Consider the following 15,625-nt stretch of genomic DNA (forward strand, 5'->3'; position numbering starts at 1 on the left):
GTAAATAGCACCTATCCCCACTGTTAGATCAGAGCATTTTCAGTTAGGTCAGTGCATTTTCAGCTGAGGATTTTGCCTGAGTACTGTGGGTTGACTGTCCTCCTCCTCTCCCTCCCAGTTATTCAGCTATATTGACAAAATGCTGTCAGGTTGTAACGTGGCTTATGCTTCAGTTTTAATGTCCGGAATTTTTTAAGGATAACTGTAAGGTTTTGGGATTTCTTTACTCAGAAGAGGAGCGTTTGGGACACGCTGGTGAAGTGTGCAAGAAACTTCTGCCTGCCTACAGAATGGCAATCAGGCTGGAAATGTTTTGTTGTCCAGTGCAGGCTGCTTCCCAGCAAGCAGCTGTGGGCTGCTCTGGTGCTGCCTGCCCAAGCACAGCATCAGCCAGGGTGCAGCATCAGCTAGGGTGCAGCATCAGCTACAGCCGAGTGCCGGATGGGCAAGGGCTGTTGGGCAAAGATGCTCCCAGGGGTCTGTGCCCTGCCTTGATAGCAGATGCCCAAGCAGGACACTGGAGAGAAGTGTTGGCTTCCCAGGGACCTACTTGCACATTTCAGCCAGCCACCTCAAGTTTGTAATAGGTTTTCTTTTAATGATCCCAAGCATTATTACCAGTGAGAAATGAGCCGCATTTCTTTGTCTTCGTTCTCTGTGCTCATTGGCACAAGATGGTGTCTCGATGGAATTGCAGCACTGAAAAGTCTTTAGTAGGTGCAGCTGGAAATAGAGGATGGGTCAGGGTGGGACCTTGTTCTTGAGAGTAGGTAGCACCTTGAGGCTTGGTTGGGACTTTGGGGGAATTTTGTCTGTGGGGCTGTGGTTGCTTTTGTTTTCTGATGAGCTCATGCTTAGGAAAATGTTGAAGCATTTCCAGTGCAAAAAGCAGCTCTGAGATCGGAGCAACCCACCTGTTGATTACAGCAGAGGATGCCTGCAGCTGCTCTGCAGCTTAAGATTGCAAAATGAGACCTGCAAGTAGCATTTCTGGCATGGGTATGAAGAGGTTTTTCAGGGGCTTTGGCACGTCACTCCTGTCCTAAGGCACCAGTGGGCTGAGGAACACCAGCAGCTCTGTAAATAACATCCTGAGGCAGGCACCTTTCACTCAGTCAGTAAATTTTGATCACCTCTAACAGACATCTGCTGTGTCCCACGAATGCCTGACAAATCTAGGTCCTTTAGCTGTCCTGTGTCTGTTTTGAAATGTGGCGATACTGTCTTCTGCCTGACTGAAAGAGGAGGGGCTGTTGTGGCGAGGGTAATTTCTGGCAGCTTCTCTTCGACTTCAGTGATTAAATTGTGCATTTAATCCTTGCCCATCTGTCAGCATCTGAGAGAGAGGGAGATGCTTTCTTACGTGCAGTTCAGTTGTTAAGTGCTGTTGATCACGGTTACCTGGGCAGTATCCTCATTCTCCCATCTCCAGGCCCTCTCTCGGCGTGTCTCAGGGGCTGACCTGCAGCCAGGAGCCCCTGGGGTGGGCCGGTTTCACAAAGGCTTTTGAGGTCCAGAGGACGACTGCAGACCTCTTCCAGAAAAGCTGCTGACTAAATTGGACAGGATGCTAATGAGCACCCAGGGCTTATGGTCTGCCTCCCTCCCTAGTGCAGGGGCATACCGGGCTTGTAGAAATCTCAACACATTTAGGTTTGATTTTTCATTTGTACCTTAGGAGATTTATCTGTATTCCTGCTTACATGTCATCAGCTAGTTCAATGGTACAAAAGGAAAAAACCTGCATAAATGTGACGTCCACATTTGATACAGGTGCCGAATTTCCAAAGTGTAGAGCATCTTGCGCCGATTGAAACAAGAGGGAGGCACGTTTGTGACTTTATAGCTGACCTTTGTATTTTAATTCTCTTCCAGGTGAGAGACCTTACAAGTGTCAAACCTGTGAACGGACCTTCACTCTGAAACACAGCCTGGTTCGTCACCAGCGCATACACCAGAAAGTCAAAAATGCCCGAAACCATGGGAAGGAGAGCGACAAGGAGGACACCCAGTCGAGGTGCGGAGAAGACAGCGAAAATGAGTCTAGCCACAGTGGCGCCAATCCCATCTCAGAAAACGAGTGTGACTCTGTGGGGGGGGGCGTCGGTAGCCATACGTCCCTCTTGGGGAGCCGAAAAGAGTCCCTGGCCAGCACGGTCAAGGACTCCCCCTGCAGAGAGGAGAGGCCAAGCGGGCGAGGAGCCAGCACCTGCCTCGCGGAGCCCACCAAGAGTGCACAGAAACAGACCGCAAAAGACCAGGAGCCTCGGGGTAGCTCCGAGCACGAGAGGCCCTCGGGTTTCATTCAAGACTTGCTGGAGCTGCACAACAAAAAGTCTCCCATGAATCACATCCTTGCCTCTGCAGACAGTGCGCCTCAGCTCTTGGGGGTTGAATAACTTGCTAGGAAGTCGGACCCATCCCAGCACACAAGCTGAAGCCAGCAGAGCAAGGTTTCTGGAGTCTTGTTTTGGAAGAGCGACCTACAGCTGTGGGGAGAGTATGGCAGACTGGACGCGGTGCCATATGCCTTTCAGTATAATAATGCAAGAGACTACAGTATATACTGATTTGAGTGCCTTACTACTTTATTAGATCTTTTGGTATTATAGATTTTTTTTTTTCAAAAATGATTTTTTTTTAATATTTTAATGAATTATTTGGAGAGGACCTTTTTCATTTAAGCATTAATGTTACCTTTTGTATTGGTGTGCGTGAGCTTGTTCTTGTATATCTGTGATAGTCGCTGTGTTTGTTCTCTGAGCTGGAAATGGGGGCAGTGGGGTGGGAGGCCCTTGGATACCACAGCTAATAACTGGAAGAAAAATTATGTGAATTTCATACGAAATAGTCGGAGGAATTGCGGAGGAGATGTTGATTTATTGTTTTTTCTCAGTAGATGTTCTTGCATTTGCCACATGGTGGAGCATTAAGCCTGTTCCAGGCAATAACAACGTGGCAGTTGAAGGTGTTCAAAGTGGTTCAAGCCAGGAGCAGGAAACGCAATGAATTTCAACCTCAAGCTTGTTTCCACTTTTTCAGCATTACAAATGGTCTTCTAAATCCTAGGGTTTTTTTCTGGCCATCGTGGACTAGGCGTGTATACAGAGAAGAGTTACATAGCAACGTAACCTATGGAAATTACGCACCCGCTGTTATATATGTTTGATTTGCTTCAGTATATTATTATTATTATTTTATTATTATTTTATAAAAATCCATCAGTTCGCTTGTCTCTGCAGTCAGCAGAAACCAATGGGCAATATTTGCCCACGCAGATGTGTAATGCAGCTTGGATCCCCTCTCGAAATGTTTTTGACTTAATGCTTTCACCAGCTCCTCTTCTTATGTTGCAGCTCTTCTACTGTACTTTAAATGAAACCCTTCCTCTGACCGGAGAGTCAAGTGGAGGCCAGCGAGGTATCATCACACCTGTACAGGGGAACATCTCACTCGTGGTGGGGTGCGAGTGCGTGTTTGTGCGTGCGTGTGCGTGCGTGTGTGTTGGGGGGAGAAGTGTGCGAGAACAGGGCCGCGTAAAGCCCCTCCAAGTGCATCAGAAAGGCACTGCGAGTACTAGGTTAATCTTGTTGCAATCAGATCGGTGGCAGCGTGTGTTACTTAAAGAGCAAAGTTATTCCGTCTTCCAGTTGAAAGCAAGCAAGGGAGAAATGCGAGCCTTACCGTCATCTTGCTACTGTCATGGTCTAGAGCAAGAAAATACTACTGGTAATAAAACTACAGATATAAGACATGTTAAAAATAAATAAAATAAATTAAAAAAAAAAAAATTCTTCCTGAGATTTTGGGGTTGATGCTTGAAGACTTGAGGTGTGTGTCTAAATTTCATATCGATAATTTTAACCCCTTTAATGCTGGCAGCTGGAATTTCTCCGAATGGCTCCTGTTGCCGGCAACAGGTGACACTCCAGCCACCAATATTGAAGGGGTTAAGCGAAATGTATCCTACTGTAGCTGCGCATTTTTAGGAGTGCCCAGCGTTTTTGTTGTCCTTGTTGTTGTTGTCGTTATTGTTGTTTGTTAATTGTCCTTCAGTCATGACCTCTGGGACAGACAGAGCCATAATAGCATTGCCGGAGCCTCACTGTGCTATTCCACCACTGCAGCCCCCCAGCCCAGCCCGCACTGTGACCCTCCCTCCTTCCCCCCGCAGAATCGCTTTTCCTGCTCTCACCAGACATGGAGGAAGTGGGCCTTGGACCCAGTCTATATTATATAATATATATATATCTATATATATCTATATCTATATTAAAAATTCTCCGAAAATTTCTGGAGACTGAAATCTCACTGTCCAGAATTCAAAGGAAGAGAAACGTTCTCGAGTAATATTCTTGCAAATAGAATAAGAAAAAATGGTTGAGGTATATGTGATTTCTATTTTTTGTGTGTTGTTGGGTTTTTTTTTCTAAATAGGGATGTTTGAACCAGTTCAGAAACTAAGCTAACGCCAGATATAGATAAATCAATCACAACCAATGATACATTTGAAACTCTATCCAGGTGCATTCTACTTAAAACCAGTTCATGCATCCCTTAAATTGTTATTACTATTATAATTATAATAATAATTATTATTATTTTGGGTATTTTTTGGTTTTTGTCTTTTTTTGTTTTTGGTTTGTTGTTTTGGTTTTTTGTTTTGTTTTGTTTTGGTTTTTTTGCAACTCTCCACACTAAACTGCGCAATACTGTGGGGGAGAAGCCATTACTAAACTATATGCTGCAGAACAATGTAGCAAGTAATTAATTCCCAGCAGCCTGCCGGGACATCTGCTAGCAATAATCACTATTGATTTAAAGCTTTATTTAGCCTTTATCTATATCCTAGTAGAGTATAAGGTCTTGCCACATTTTATTGACATTTTTATTAGTTGAGTTTGACTGAGAACCGTTGCTGTTGTTGGGGTTTTTTTGTTTCCCCTCCTCCCCCAATATTAAACTGTGAAATTCATAATGTGTTTAAACTATGGGTGAATCTTAGGCTTTAGTTTGCATGTTCAGCTAATTTGTCTCTATACGATTTTTGTTTGAATCTTTTTATTTTTTTTCCTCTCTCAGGGCTTTTACAAAAAACAAAAAACAAACAAAAAAAAAGGATCTTCTGAAATTCTTTTGCCTGAGTTGCAATGGACTTAACATTGAGATAATTCAATCACTACATTAAGCACTTGACTGTGAAAGCGCAAAAAAAAAAAAAAAAAAAAAAAAAAAAGGAAAAAGAAAAAAAAGAGAACCTTGTTTGAGGCTGTTGTGAAATAACTTTTGGGGGCTATGTGACAGTCTGATTCCATTTTCAGAATGATTCATCATCTTCGCTCTCCTCTCTGTGTGTCTCCTTTCTCTTCTCTCTCTCTCTCTCTCTCTCTCTCTCTCCACGAAGGAAGTTTAATCCTAGTGATTTCATCCCATGCAGGAAACAGTAATAAATGTGTAGAATTCATATTTTTCTAAAGGGAACTTAAACTGCTGCTACGAATTGTGTACAAGACTGGTTTATGCCACATGAACAGAGAATCACACATTTGTTTTGGTACTTTTATTCCTCTTTTTATTCAGTTGTACAGTACTTCCAAATTCAAAATAAAAAGTAAAACTTGTTCTGTATCAAACCATCTAAGCAATAAAATGTTATATTTAAAAATTATAGGTTACAAAATGGACGTGGCTCTTCTTGTGGGTTTGTTGTAACTTGTTTTCAGACTTCTCTGCCAGAGGATGACATACAAGCTGGAGCTTATCTGTGCAAACAGCATCACAGTTTTTCTTCCTTCAGTTGAAGTGAGTTTGAGAGGATTGCAGCACTTTGAAAATTCACGTTCATTGTGACTGCTGTTCTCTGGTGGTCAAGCCCCTTTGAAATGGGGCTTCCGAAGACAGCAGCGAAGTACTTTGGTGCTGGTTTTCCTGCACAGGTGTTGGGTCAGGGTTCTCTTCCCTTTTTTTATAAACGGTAGCCCTGTGATGACATAAGTGAGCATCCTTCCAGCACGTTGTGGTGATTAACAGTCTGTCAGTTATTTTCTGTATAAATTAAGGAGGTTTCTGCCAGCATAGTTCTCTCTTCTTTCATAAATGTGTATGGCTGTGAAATCTTCAGGATGTATTCAAAAGCCACATGCATGTGTCAAAGAAAAAAAAAAGAAATCCTTTGTTTTAGCTTGTCAGAGCTGCCTTAGCTGCATTTCATATGTTTTCCTATAAATAAAATGCATTTCACAGGACGGTGAGCCAAAGAATCATCTGAGTTGCGTATCTAGCTCTGTAGGCCAGGGAGTTGTAGCGAAGCTGAAGCATCCACATCTTCCTAAGTCCTGGTGGGATAGTTCTTTCTGGTGGAGAAACAAACCAGATTCAGGATCAGAGAGACAAACCCAGGGGGTAAACTGCTGCTGCTTTCCTCCCTCTAGCCTCCTGTACCTTCGTGACAGAGGTTAAAATTCCCCACAGCACTGTTCTCGGGTGAGGACCTGGTCCCTCACCACCAAACAGGGACAGGTTAAAAGAAAACCAGCCAGCTCTGCCCCAAACCGAGGGTGGCTGGCGAAGCGGGGCTCTGTGAGCTACCCCTGGGTGGGCTGATGGGCTGGGAACGAGATTTCGGAGGGAGGAAACCTGCAGAAAATCACTCTCTTCCCTTTCCCACCCCCTGGCCTGAGAAATGCCTCCTCTCACGAGACTGATGGGAAGGAAGCTCATGTCCAAAGGTGCGTTTTACAGCTGTCATGAGGTGTAAACCCAAATGGGGTAAGTTTTCGTGGCTAGGAAGTGATTGTGACTAATTACTTAGGACATAGGCAACTAAAAAAGCACTTCCTTCTTGGCCAGGGAAGGGCCCAGCCCTTTTCTCCTACCTAAATTTGACTGTGACTATTCCCAAGTTGGGAATTTCCCTGCTGCCCTTGCCTCGGCAGGGTGACCTGGGGCAGGGCAGCCGAACTTTGCTCCCTGCTGGCATTCCCCCCTCCCCCCCTGCTGCCCCCGCTCCTCCCGCACTGTCTCCCCTGGCAGCATAGCTGGAGCTGGCCCGAAACATCACATCGGAACGGGGAGGTGGTGGTGGCATCTCCATGTGCCTCCTCCAACTTGCTGCTTCCTTGCCTCAGTCCCTAAAGCTTTTTTCCCCACTTTTTTTTTTTTTTTTTTTTTAAATTTTTGACATGGGTGGAGAGAGTGGCACAGCCCCCGTGTTGTGGATCTATCTCAGCAGTGCTGGGATACGGTGTGGAGTCTGTGCCCTCTCCCCAGAGCATTAAGGTTTGGGAAGGCCGAAGTCCTCTGCCACCACGGGGATGCCCCTGGCAGCGAGGGCCACCAGGAGGGTGGCTTTTTCCAAGCGTGGAGTGTGAACCTGCGGGCTCTGGACCATGGGGATGGGCAGGAGGGCTGGCCTGAGAGAGCGGGCTTGGGTGGAAACTGGCTGTCCCAAAGCAGGACACGGAGTCCAGCCGGAGCACCTTTTACATTTTTACTGCCAAAGAAATGCAAACTGGTAAAAAGGAAGGAATAAAAGTATTTGTTTTCTGTTACCCAGCTGTCACAAAGCACCCAGCCTTTGAGGGGTGGCGGCGCTGTATACCTAGGTCTTCTGAACGTGAGCACAATGAAAAATGATTTGCGTTTGATACTAACAGTGTTTTGCTGTGTTCTGCTGAAAAAGTCTCCTAAATTAGTCGTGTTTCAACTAGCAAAGGCAGCAAAGGGCCTGCAGTTTGGGGAATCACACGTGCCTTTTTCTTCAGGCATTTCTGTAGTTACAATGGGATTGAAAATGTCACTTTCGGAAACCCTGAGGCTTAGAACTATCTGCAAAACAGAGATGCAAGACCCCAGCACAGAACAACTGGCACTTTCTGTACGTCAGACAGTCTAAGAGGCACCGTCCTCTGTCATCCACTCCGATAACGCAGGAAAAGGATGGAGAAATGCATCAGCTTGTTTAATGGGACCATCTCCAACTACTGGACTGCGGAAAAATGGGCCACGCTGGCATTTTGCAGAACTTGGGTACTTGAGCAACCAACATCGGAGAGTAAAACGTGTACAACGCACAGGTATTGTCTGGTGATACCGGGCCATTTGAGCTCTCCAGCCCAGGATCTGCGTGATGTCCCCTCCCTTGGCAGTAACTGCAGTCACCTGCGCAGGGGAGAGCCTTGCTGCACCTCACCTGTGCTGCCCCGGTGAACCGGCAGCAGGGAACACGCTGGGCTTTGCTCTCCAATCTGCTTAAATAAGGGAACAGCCACAGTTTGACTTGGGGGATTTTGAAGATCTTCTTTGTGTTGGAGAGGAGCCGAATGTTTCACCAAAAAATCGTTCAGGGTTTGGGGAAGAAAATATATGTACGTGTGGGAAAAGGCATGTATCTAACCTACTGGTGGGATGACATTATTTGACTGGGTACCTCCATCTCAGACTGCCCATGCAGTGGCTGACCCGGGCAGGTGATGGGTTGTGTGGCTGTGTGTGTCCTGCAGGTGGCCAGCACCATGTCACTGTGGTGACCCATGGGCTTTGGGTCCTGGGTGTGCTCCGGAGTTCCTGGGTTTGGCCTCCAGCACATGGGAGCTCCTTGCTCCATGTCCTCACGTGCACACACAGGGAATGGGGAAATAGATGTCCAGGGGCATATTGTTGTCATTACCTGGAAACTGGTGGCTGCTGGTACCCGCAGATTTGCTGGCAGATCACAGGGTTTCCCTAGTCTCAGGCCATTAGTGCCGTGCTGGATCGCGGGATTAGAGAAAGCAGAACTATCCCTAAAATGTCAGGGGGTTCAGCACAGCTGGGGTTCCTGAGCCAGCAGCTCTGCTGAGGGGTGTGTGGCTGCAGTCTGTTCCTCTGGTTTTGAAGCAAGAACATCAGCAGAAGTGTTGTGTTGTTGCCACCCCCTCCAGAGCCTGCAGTGTCCTGCAGACACACCGTTGGAGGCCCTTGGCCGTTCCCAACGTGGCCTGGCCAGCACCTTTCCCAGTCACCTCAGCGGCTGGCAATGCGGTTTTAGCTGATGTAACCCTACTCGCCAGTCCTGGAAGGACGATTGATACCAAGTAAGCACAAGGTGTTTCTCCATGTTGAGCGGGTGTCAGGCACTGGCGGCGTGCCCCCCTGGGCCCGTGGAAGGTTACGGACTCGCTTGTCCTGTGGTGGGTACGCGTTTGCTTGGGGCTTATTAGAGGACTGGGGTGGGGGGCACAGCACAGAGAGGGGTGCTCTGGGGCAGAATTATTTGGTGTTTTAGGATCTTGCCAGCATCACCTCTTCCAGGAGCAAAGGCTGCCAGAGCATCCCTGTGTGCTGCCGGGGCTCATCAGTGGCCTCACCTGGGCAGTGAGGTCTGGTAAAGCTGGGGGGGAAGGAAGGGTGTGGGCAAGGAGAGCAGTGTGAGCAGGAAGTATTGCATTTGTGCGCTGCTGATGAAGCAGCAGTTCTGCACTGAAAAAAAAAAAAAACAACCAAAACCAAAAAACCCACCAAAACATTTTTCCAGTAAGATCTCTTTTTTCCAAAGGAATTAAATGGATTAACACCTGGGAGAAAGAGAGTGGAGAGGCAGAGGGAAGCTGGCCCGCCTGAAGCCAGCCGTGAGGACACGACTGACGTGCCGTCGGTCTTACTGCATGGATGTCTAGCGATACAGTAACATCTACCTTGCTGCTGCTGGCTACACGTTACCCCAGGTAAGTGACGTGCACGTGTGTCACGGTGCTAATGGGGTGCGTGACAGAGGAAAAAGTTGAATTCTCTAGCAAAATGAAAACCTTCAGAGTATTCGGGGGTAAGGGGCCGATGTGCCTCCGTTGCAGGCTGCATCTGAAACAGCCCTGTAGAGCTGAAACCAAGCACAGATGGAGCTGAGAAGCGTTGCTGAAGCTTTCCAAAAATTCTAGTACTGCCCCTGCTTTCAGTTCTCAGATCCCCTCTCTGCCTAAAAAAGAACTCCCCACACTCAAAGGAAGCGGGAGTCTTTCATGTTAAATACTAGCAAGCGGGAAGACTTCTCTGGCTCACGGATCCTCACTGTGTAAGGCAGTGGAAAACCTTGTAGCAATCCTCTGAGTAGTAGGAACTGGAAATAGCTTTCTCCTTTGCTGTGCTTGTTGTTTATTTCTCCTGTGCCAGATTAATCTCTCGTTTGGCAGGGAAAACCGCCAGGAGTGTATGAGGAAACTCTGGACAATGGGTGTTTGGAATACGCTGTTGTGAAAGCGTTTGAATTTCTCTAGGCCCCTTCAGCAAAGGGCTGTGAAGCAGTTTGTGAACATCGGCGATCAGGAGGCTGTAAATAAAGAGAGAAATTTGCCGGAGAAAAGGCTTTTCATCACACGAGGCCTGATCTATTTTCATAATCTCAGAGGCAGAGGTTAATATGGTGACTGCCAGCTCTGCCGAGGGCTGACTTCACATCAGGAATTTTTAGATTGTAACTGTGCAGAGAGCGCGGCTGTGCTACTCGTAAAAATGTGCGAAGGCAGGACAAGGTGTCAGCCAGAGGGGTCAGTGGCTCTGCGATAATGCACGACCTGAGCAGCTGGGATATGAGAAACAGCAGAACTGTCCTCCCTGCAGCACGTATGCAAAGAAATGGTCCTACCTTAGCGTGTGTGCACGCAGGGCTGGCAGCCCCTGCCCTTAGGCAGGGAGTAGGCGCAGGCATGAGTCCAGTTGCATTTGGGTAACCAAAGCAATCAATGCGTTTAACCTTTCCTCCCATCTCCTGTTACCTGGTCATACAGAGAATGATTTGCAACTAGGTTTGTTGTTTTTAACGAGCAGCATCTAACTTCTAATGAATCTGCACCCAGAAGAAATACTTGTGTTTTATTTTATGGTGACGGCAGTGCTAGTTGTGGGATGTAGGCTTGCTTTGATCCATAAATATTTCTCCCAAGTATTTACAACTTCGGCTTTACCACGTGATCTGTGCTTGGGAACGGAAAAGCGACCGGGTAAAATCTGGTCACAAAAATGTAACCTTTTTCATTGCTGTTTTCCTCTATTTCTACTGAAGTGTAGCCCTACTTGATGCGCAGGGCTCCCAGGTAGCAGCTGGGGAGGAGGCAGAACGGGGGAGGACACACGCCTTCGCATGCTCTGCTGCCGAGTGGGATACAATACTCGTACATTTGCTCACTTTGCCAGTAAATGCCTTTTCGATGGCAGAATACTTAACGCCATTTCATCTGTTGCCTTCAAGATGCTTATATGACTGAAGCTTTTACAGGCTTCAAGGGTACATATACCAGCTCCAGCATACTCCGCAGCTGCAGAAAATCAAAGTATCGAGCTGCCTGTGTATGCACAGCAATCTGGGAAAAGGCTGCACCACAACGTACCCAGTTTGATTTTTTTGACCTCCTGTCTAGATCATTATCTGCCAGTACCATCTGGAGCTGAAACCACAGAGGCCTTCTAGCGCAGCTACCTGGAGCCCAGGATCGGCGCCGAGCTGGTTAGAAAAGCTTGCCAGGGCTGCAGGTAAGGGAACGGAGGGGATCTGCAGCACTGAGCAACCTGTGCACCTGGTGGTAACGTGCTTTGGTACAGGATGCAGAGCCAGACGCTGCTTTTAATGCATTTGGCTATTACTGTTTGGTGAATGCACCTCTCATAAAGAAGTTTGAAATTTTTTCTGAACCAAAATATTCTCTTTAGCAGCTGTAAAACACCTGCTCAAAAATGAAGGCACTTAATGTGACCTTAACGCTTCACCAGAACTGATAGCAGCTCCTCCCAGGGTTCCTCGTGGCAGTGTTTTGCTGAACTGCAGCTGTGGGATCGCTTTGCAGTTTGTCAACAGATCCTAGTGACCGGCACTTATTATCGCTGCAGTGAACCAGTAACGTCTGTTTCGGTGCAATTCTACAGATTCAGCAAAATAGCAATGACCGGGTGATGGCATGATGGCCCTCTCCACTAAAGGAAAACTGGAGTAACCACAAGGAGCGCTCCACCTAAGGACCAGTGAGTGACACCCAGTGAGATGCTTTTAAGAGGAGCAGAGGCAGTTCAGCCTCAACAGGACCTTGAGGGAACGACTCATCCTTTATGGGCATGGAGTAACACTACTGAGTGAAGCCAGTGCCTCATACTTCATCCTTGCCATACCTTTTAGTTGGGAGGGGGTGTGGGGGGTGGCAATAGGATGCTGCAGTATTGCCACCTGTCAGACACCTAACAGACTGGAAAGGCGACCATCCCCGTGCAGTGTGTTTTTTAAAATACAAGCTAAATTCCATTTCCCTTGGGGTTTTTTCCTTTCTGAAAGACAGCAGCCTTTCCTGTGGGGCCTAACAGCAAGCTGTGCTTCGTGGTTTTCAGCTTGCTTATAGTAGCAGGCAGTTAGGATTAGCTGGGCAAAACGACATTTCCAGCTGTGAGAAATACTTCCACTCCATCAATGAACCACTACTACAACCAACCAAGCATTAACCAAGTCTTAAAATACTGGCTCTAAGGAAAACATAACACACTTCATAATCAAGTTTGTGAGGGTATTTACACTTGCTTCTAATTATACCCTGTTATTTTGGGGGCAGTGTTTGCCATGCTGTATGTGATAAGTCATCAGATGCTATTTCAATTCTAGCTGTTTCTTTCCAATGGAAACTTGCACCAGGGTATTTTAAGACTCCTCCTTTCTGTGTAGGCTCCTGCTAAAGAAAACTGTTCTGTCTCTCTTGGAAACTTCCTGGTGGACTGGCCAGCTGAGGCTGGGATCAAGCACGCTGTCAGGGTAAGGTCCTGTGCTCTGCTCACTTCTGTAGTAGTGTGGACCCAGGCTTGTGCAAGGAAGTATGCCTCAGTGTCCTGGATGGACTGGGCTCTTTGGTTCAGCTTTCATGGAAAAAATACTCCAGCTGAAGACAGAATGTGGACCTGTTTGTCTGGACACAGTCAAGGTACACATAGAGTTAAAAGGCCCGATTTAATCTAACTCCAGTTCCAGGAACGCTTGCTGAGGAGCCTAGGACCACGACAAAGAGGCAGTGCATATGCAGCACTGCTATTACCCCTGCTGCTGCGATACCTTAGGCTGACCCTGTCAGTGCCTACGGTCCTGACTTTTGTTGGAAGCAAACACAAGGCACTGGTTATCTACAGCTTCTCAGTTTGTTTCACATTGTCAATGCTTTTCCAAAACACATGGAAAAATGCTGTGCTCAGACTTACTTCAGTGACCAAGATGAGAGCAAAGAACGATTAAGAAAAGCCAGAAACAGTTGCTCCAGCCCATCCATTCAGATGCTGCTCTTTGAGAAGGGACCCAAGCCCTCTTGTGCTTGTCTGTTATGAGAAGCAGCTGCCACCGGCTTGGGAGATCCCTCAGCTGACAGCTTTTGGTATTGCTGGTTACAATGGTTCCCATTTAGTGAACATAATACTGTATTTTATCTTCAGGGTAAATGCTTTAATCACACATGCTCCACCAATACAGCTTCATCTGAATGAAAACCAGACTGACTGTCTAGCTCCATCCAGGCCCTGTAGGACAGGACTGTATCTGTTTTACTAGAACATACACTGAGGTCATCTTGAAAACGCATCTTGTTCAGGCATTTGTATGGCTACGGACATTAACTCCAAGTATTCTTTGCTATTAATTTATGGTTTCATTATGTGAATTTAAGTGGTAGAGGGTAAACTCAATTAAGGCAGGACAAACTGTGGTTTCCATGTGAGCTGAACAGACCAAAAGTGGTAAGGAAAGACACGTTAAGTCTCAGTTTTGCCTCACCAGTTAAGGAACTGGAATACTGTCATGTTGACACTTTACTGCATCTTTGTTAATATAAATCTATAATCAAGACTACTAACATGAGAGGCTAGAAAGACAGCCTACTGAAATTAAGACTGCAATGACTGGCTTAGAGAGACCAATATGAAGTCTCAAAAATCTACCTTGATCTTTTCAGGGAAAGATGAGGCAGAGTTCAAATTTGAGAGTTGTGTTCTCCGGGAACAAAAAAAAAAAAATATACCTTAACACATTATACCCACTTTTAACACTACCACAGCTGTAGTTCACAAATACAGGAGTCTCACCATCCTTTATTTTTAAGCCATCTTTGTTCTGCTTTTGTTAGCTTTTTCCCCAGCAAGTCTTGGATGCAATACACCTGCTCAAACTACTACTTCATTACTGCCTGGAGTACTACCATTTGCTTGGGCACAAAACAGCATGCACTTTAAAGCTACACAGATTTGGCCTTGTTATAACCTTGTGCTTCAGCAGCCTTTTAAAGCATCTGAAGAGATCCCTTTCACACTGCCTACAGTTTAACAATAAGTTATTCTTTCTGGAAACATAGGGGACTATGGCTCAGTTTTAACAGATCAGGATTCAAGAGTTTACTGAACACTTTCCCAGGCCTCCCTTATTCTTATAAAGGGTTCTAATCTTTAATATTAGTCTGTTGTCCAAAATATCACACAATACTTCCTCGCTATTATTCCCATGTCAAATACACTTGTAGGAAAGCAGCTTTTTAAGAAAGCATGTTTTCATTCTTTGCGTATTTGCTACTACAAGTTGCTTATCAAAGAAAAGAGCACCACCATACCACGCAGGCCTTTTGGTGCCATACTCATGCTTTATTTAAAAAAACTACACAATGCTAAGAAAAAAATAATCAAGTTTACTTTAAAACAAAAAAACTGCAGCCACTTAAGAGATCTGATCTCACTTATGAATGAAAGTCAGCAGGTAAGAAAGTAAATTTTAATTTAACATTTCAATTGCAGTACATCATCTGAACTTAATCATCCAAAACAAGCAGTCATTCTTAAACTGACTGTTGATTGTACCTATACAAACAATCATTTCTATCACTTGATTAAAAAAAAAATCCCTGGGAAAATTTAGAGATAAATGGAAAAACGTAAGAATGTTACTTAGCCCCGTATAAACTCTTGCAGAAACTGAAGAAACTTTCTGGCTTTGCTCTTCTTTTGTAAGTTAATTGCAATTCCTCTGTGTATTTAAGAAAAGTCTTAGCATAAAAGCTGCTAAATTCTCTTCAGTGAGGGGATTAAACTGGTATAACATGAATCTATGTCATTACCATCAAGTTACACCTAGTGCTGTGTCCTACTATCTCCATGGAAGTGTATTGTGCAAGTCTCAAGTAACTTTAAAACACTCCTGAAACAGCCCTTGTGTCACTCCTATGAGGTAGGTACTGTCCTTCCTTTGGAGAACTGCCTCTTAACTGCTGCTCCGTACATCAGGCACACTGAAAAACAGGACAACCAGTCTACACTATTATTTCACTTTCCTGCTGCTTCCCTGAAATCAGAGAGCTTTCAATTGCAACATTTTGTTTAGCACCATGCATTCCAGGAATAAACAGTGAATGATGCTTTTGGTTATATCTGTTTCAAGGTAAGAACAATGTTCAGTGTAACTGTTTTGAAACAAGCAGAAATGCTGCTATCACTTAGTCTGCTCCACTCACCTCCACAGCATACAATTTATTTGTTTTAAAGATGATACTTATTTGTATTTATTTGTCTGACAGTAGACACTCTTTCTGAGGTTAAACGGTATCAGGAAAAAATTAACTGTTGTCACAAATAACAGCATACAGAGGGCTACAAG

At 45.5% G+C, this 15,625-nt stretch overlaps 1 protein-coding gene across 6 annotated transcripts in view; it reads left to right on the plus strand.

The window, feature by feature from the left end:
* RREB1 (ras responsive element binding protein 1) overlaps nt 1–14,873 on the plus strand; it is a 135,127-nt gene extending 120,254 nt beyond the window's left edge. For 4 of the 6 annotated variants that reach the window (XM_037380394.1, XM_037380396.1, XM_037380395.1 and 1 more), the window contains one exon: nt 1,876–14,873. In XM_037380394.1, the coding sequence (XP_037236291.1) occupies nt 1,876–2,399 (524 nt within the window). In that variant the 3' untranslated portion in view covers nt 2,400–14,873. The remainder of the gene's footprint in view (nt 1–1,875) is intronic. The other 2 variants (XR_005103199.1, XM_037380398.1) reach the window with 2 other exon arrangements.
* The last annotated feature ends 752 nt before the right edge of the window (nt 14,874–15,625 follow it).

Source organism: Falco rusticolus, chromosome 3, assembly GCF_015220075.1.
Source record: "Falco rusticolus isolate bFalRus1 chromosome 3, bFalRus1.pri, whole genome shotgun sequence".
Lineage (NCBI taxonomy): Eukaryota > Metazoa > Chordata > Aves > Falconiformes > Falconidae > Falco > Falco rusticolus.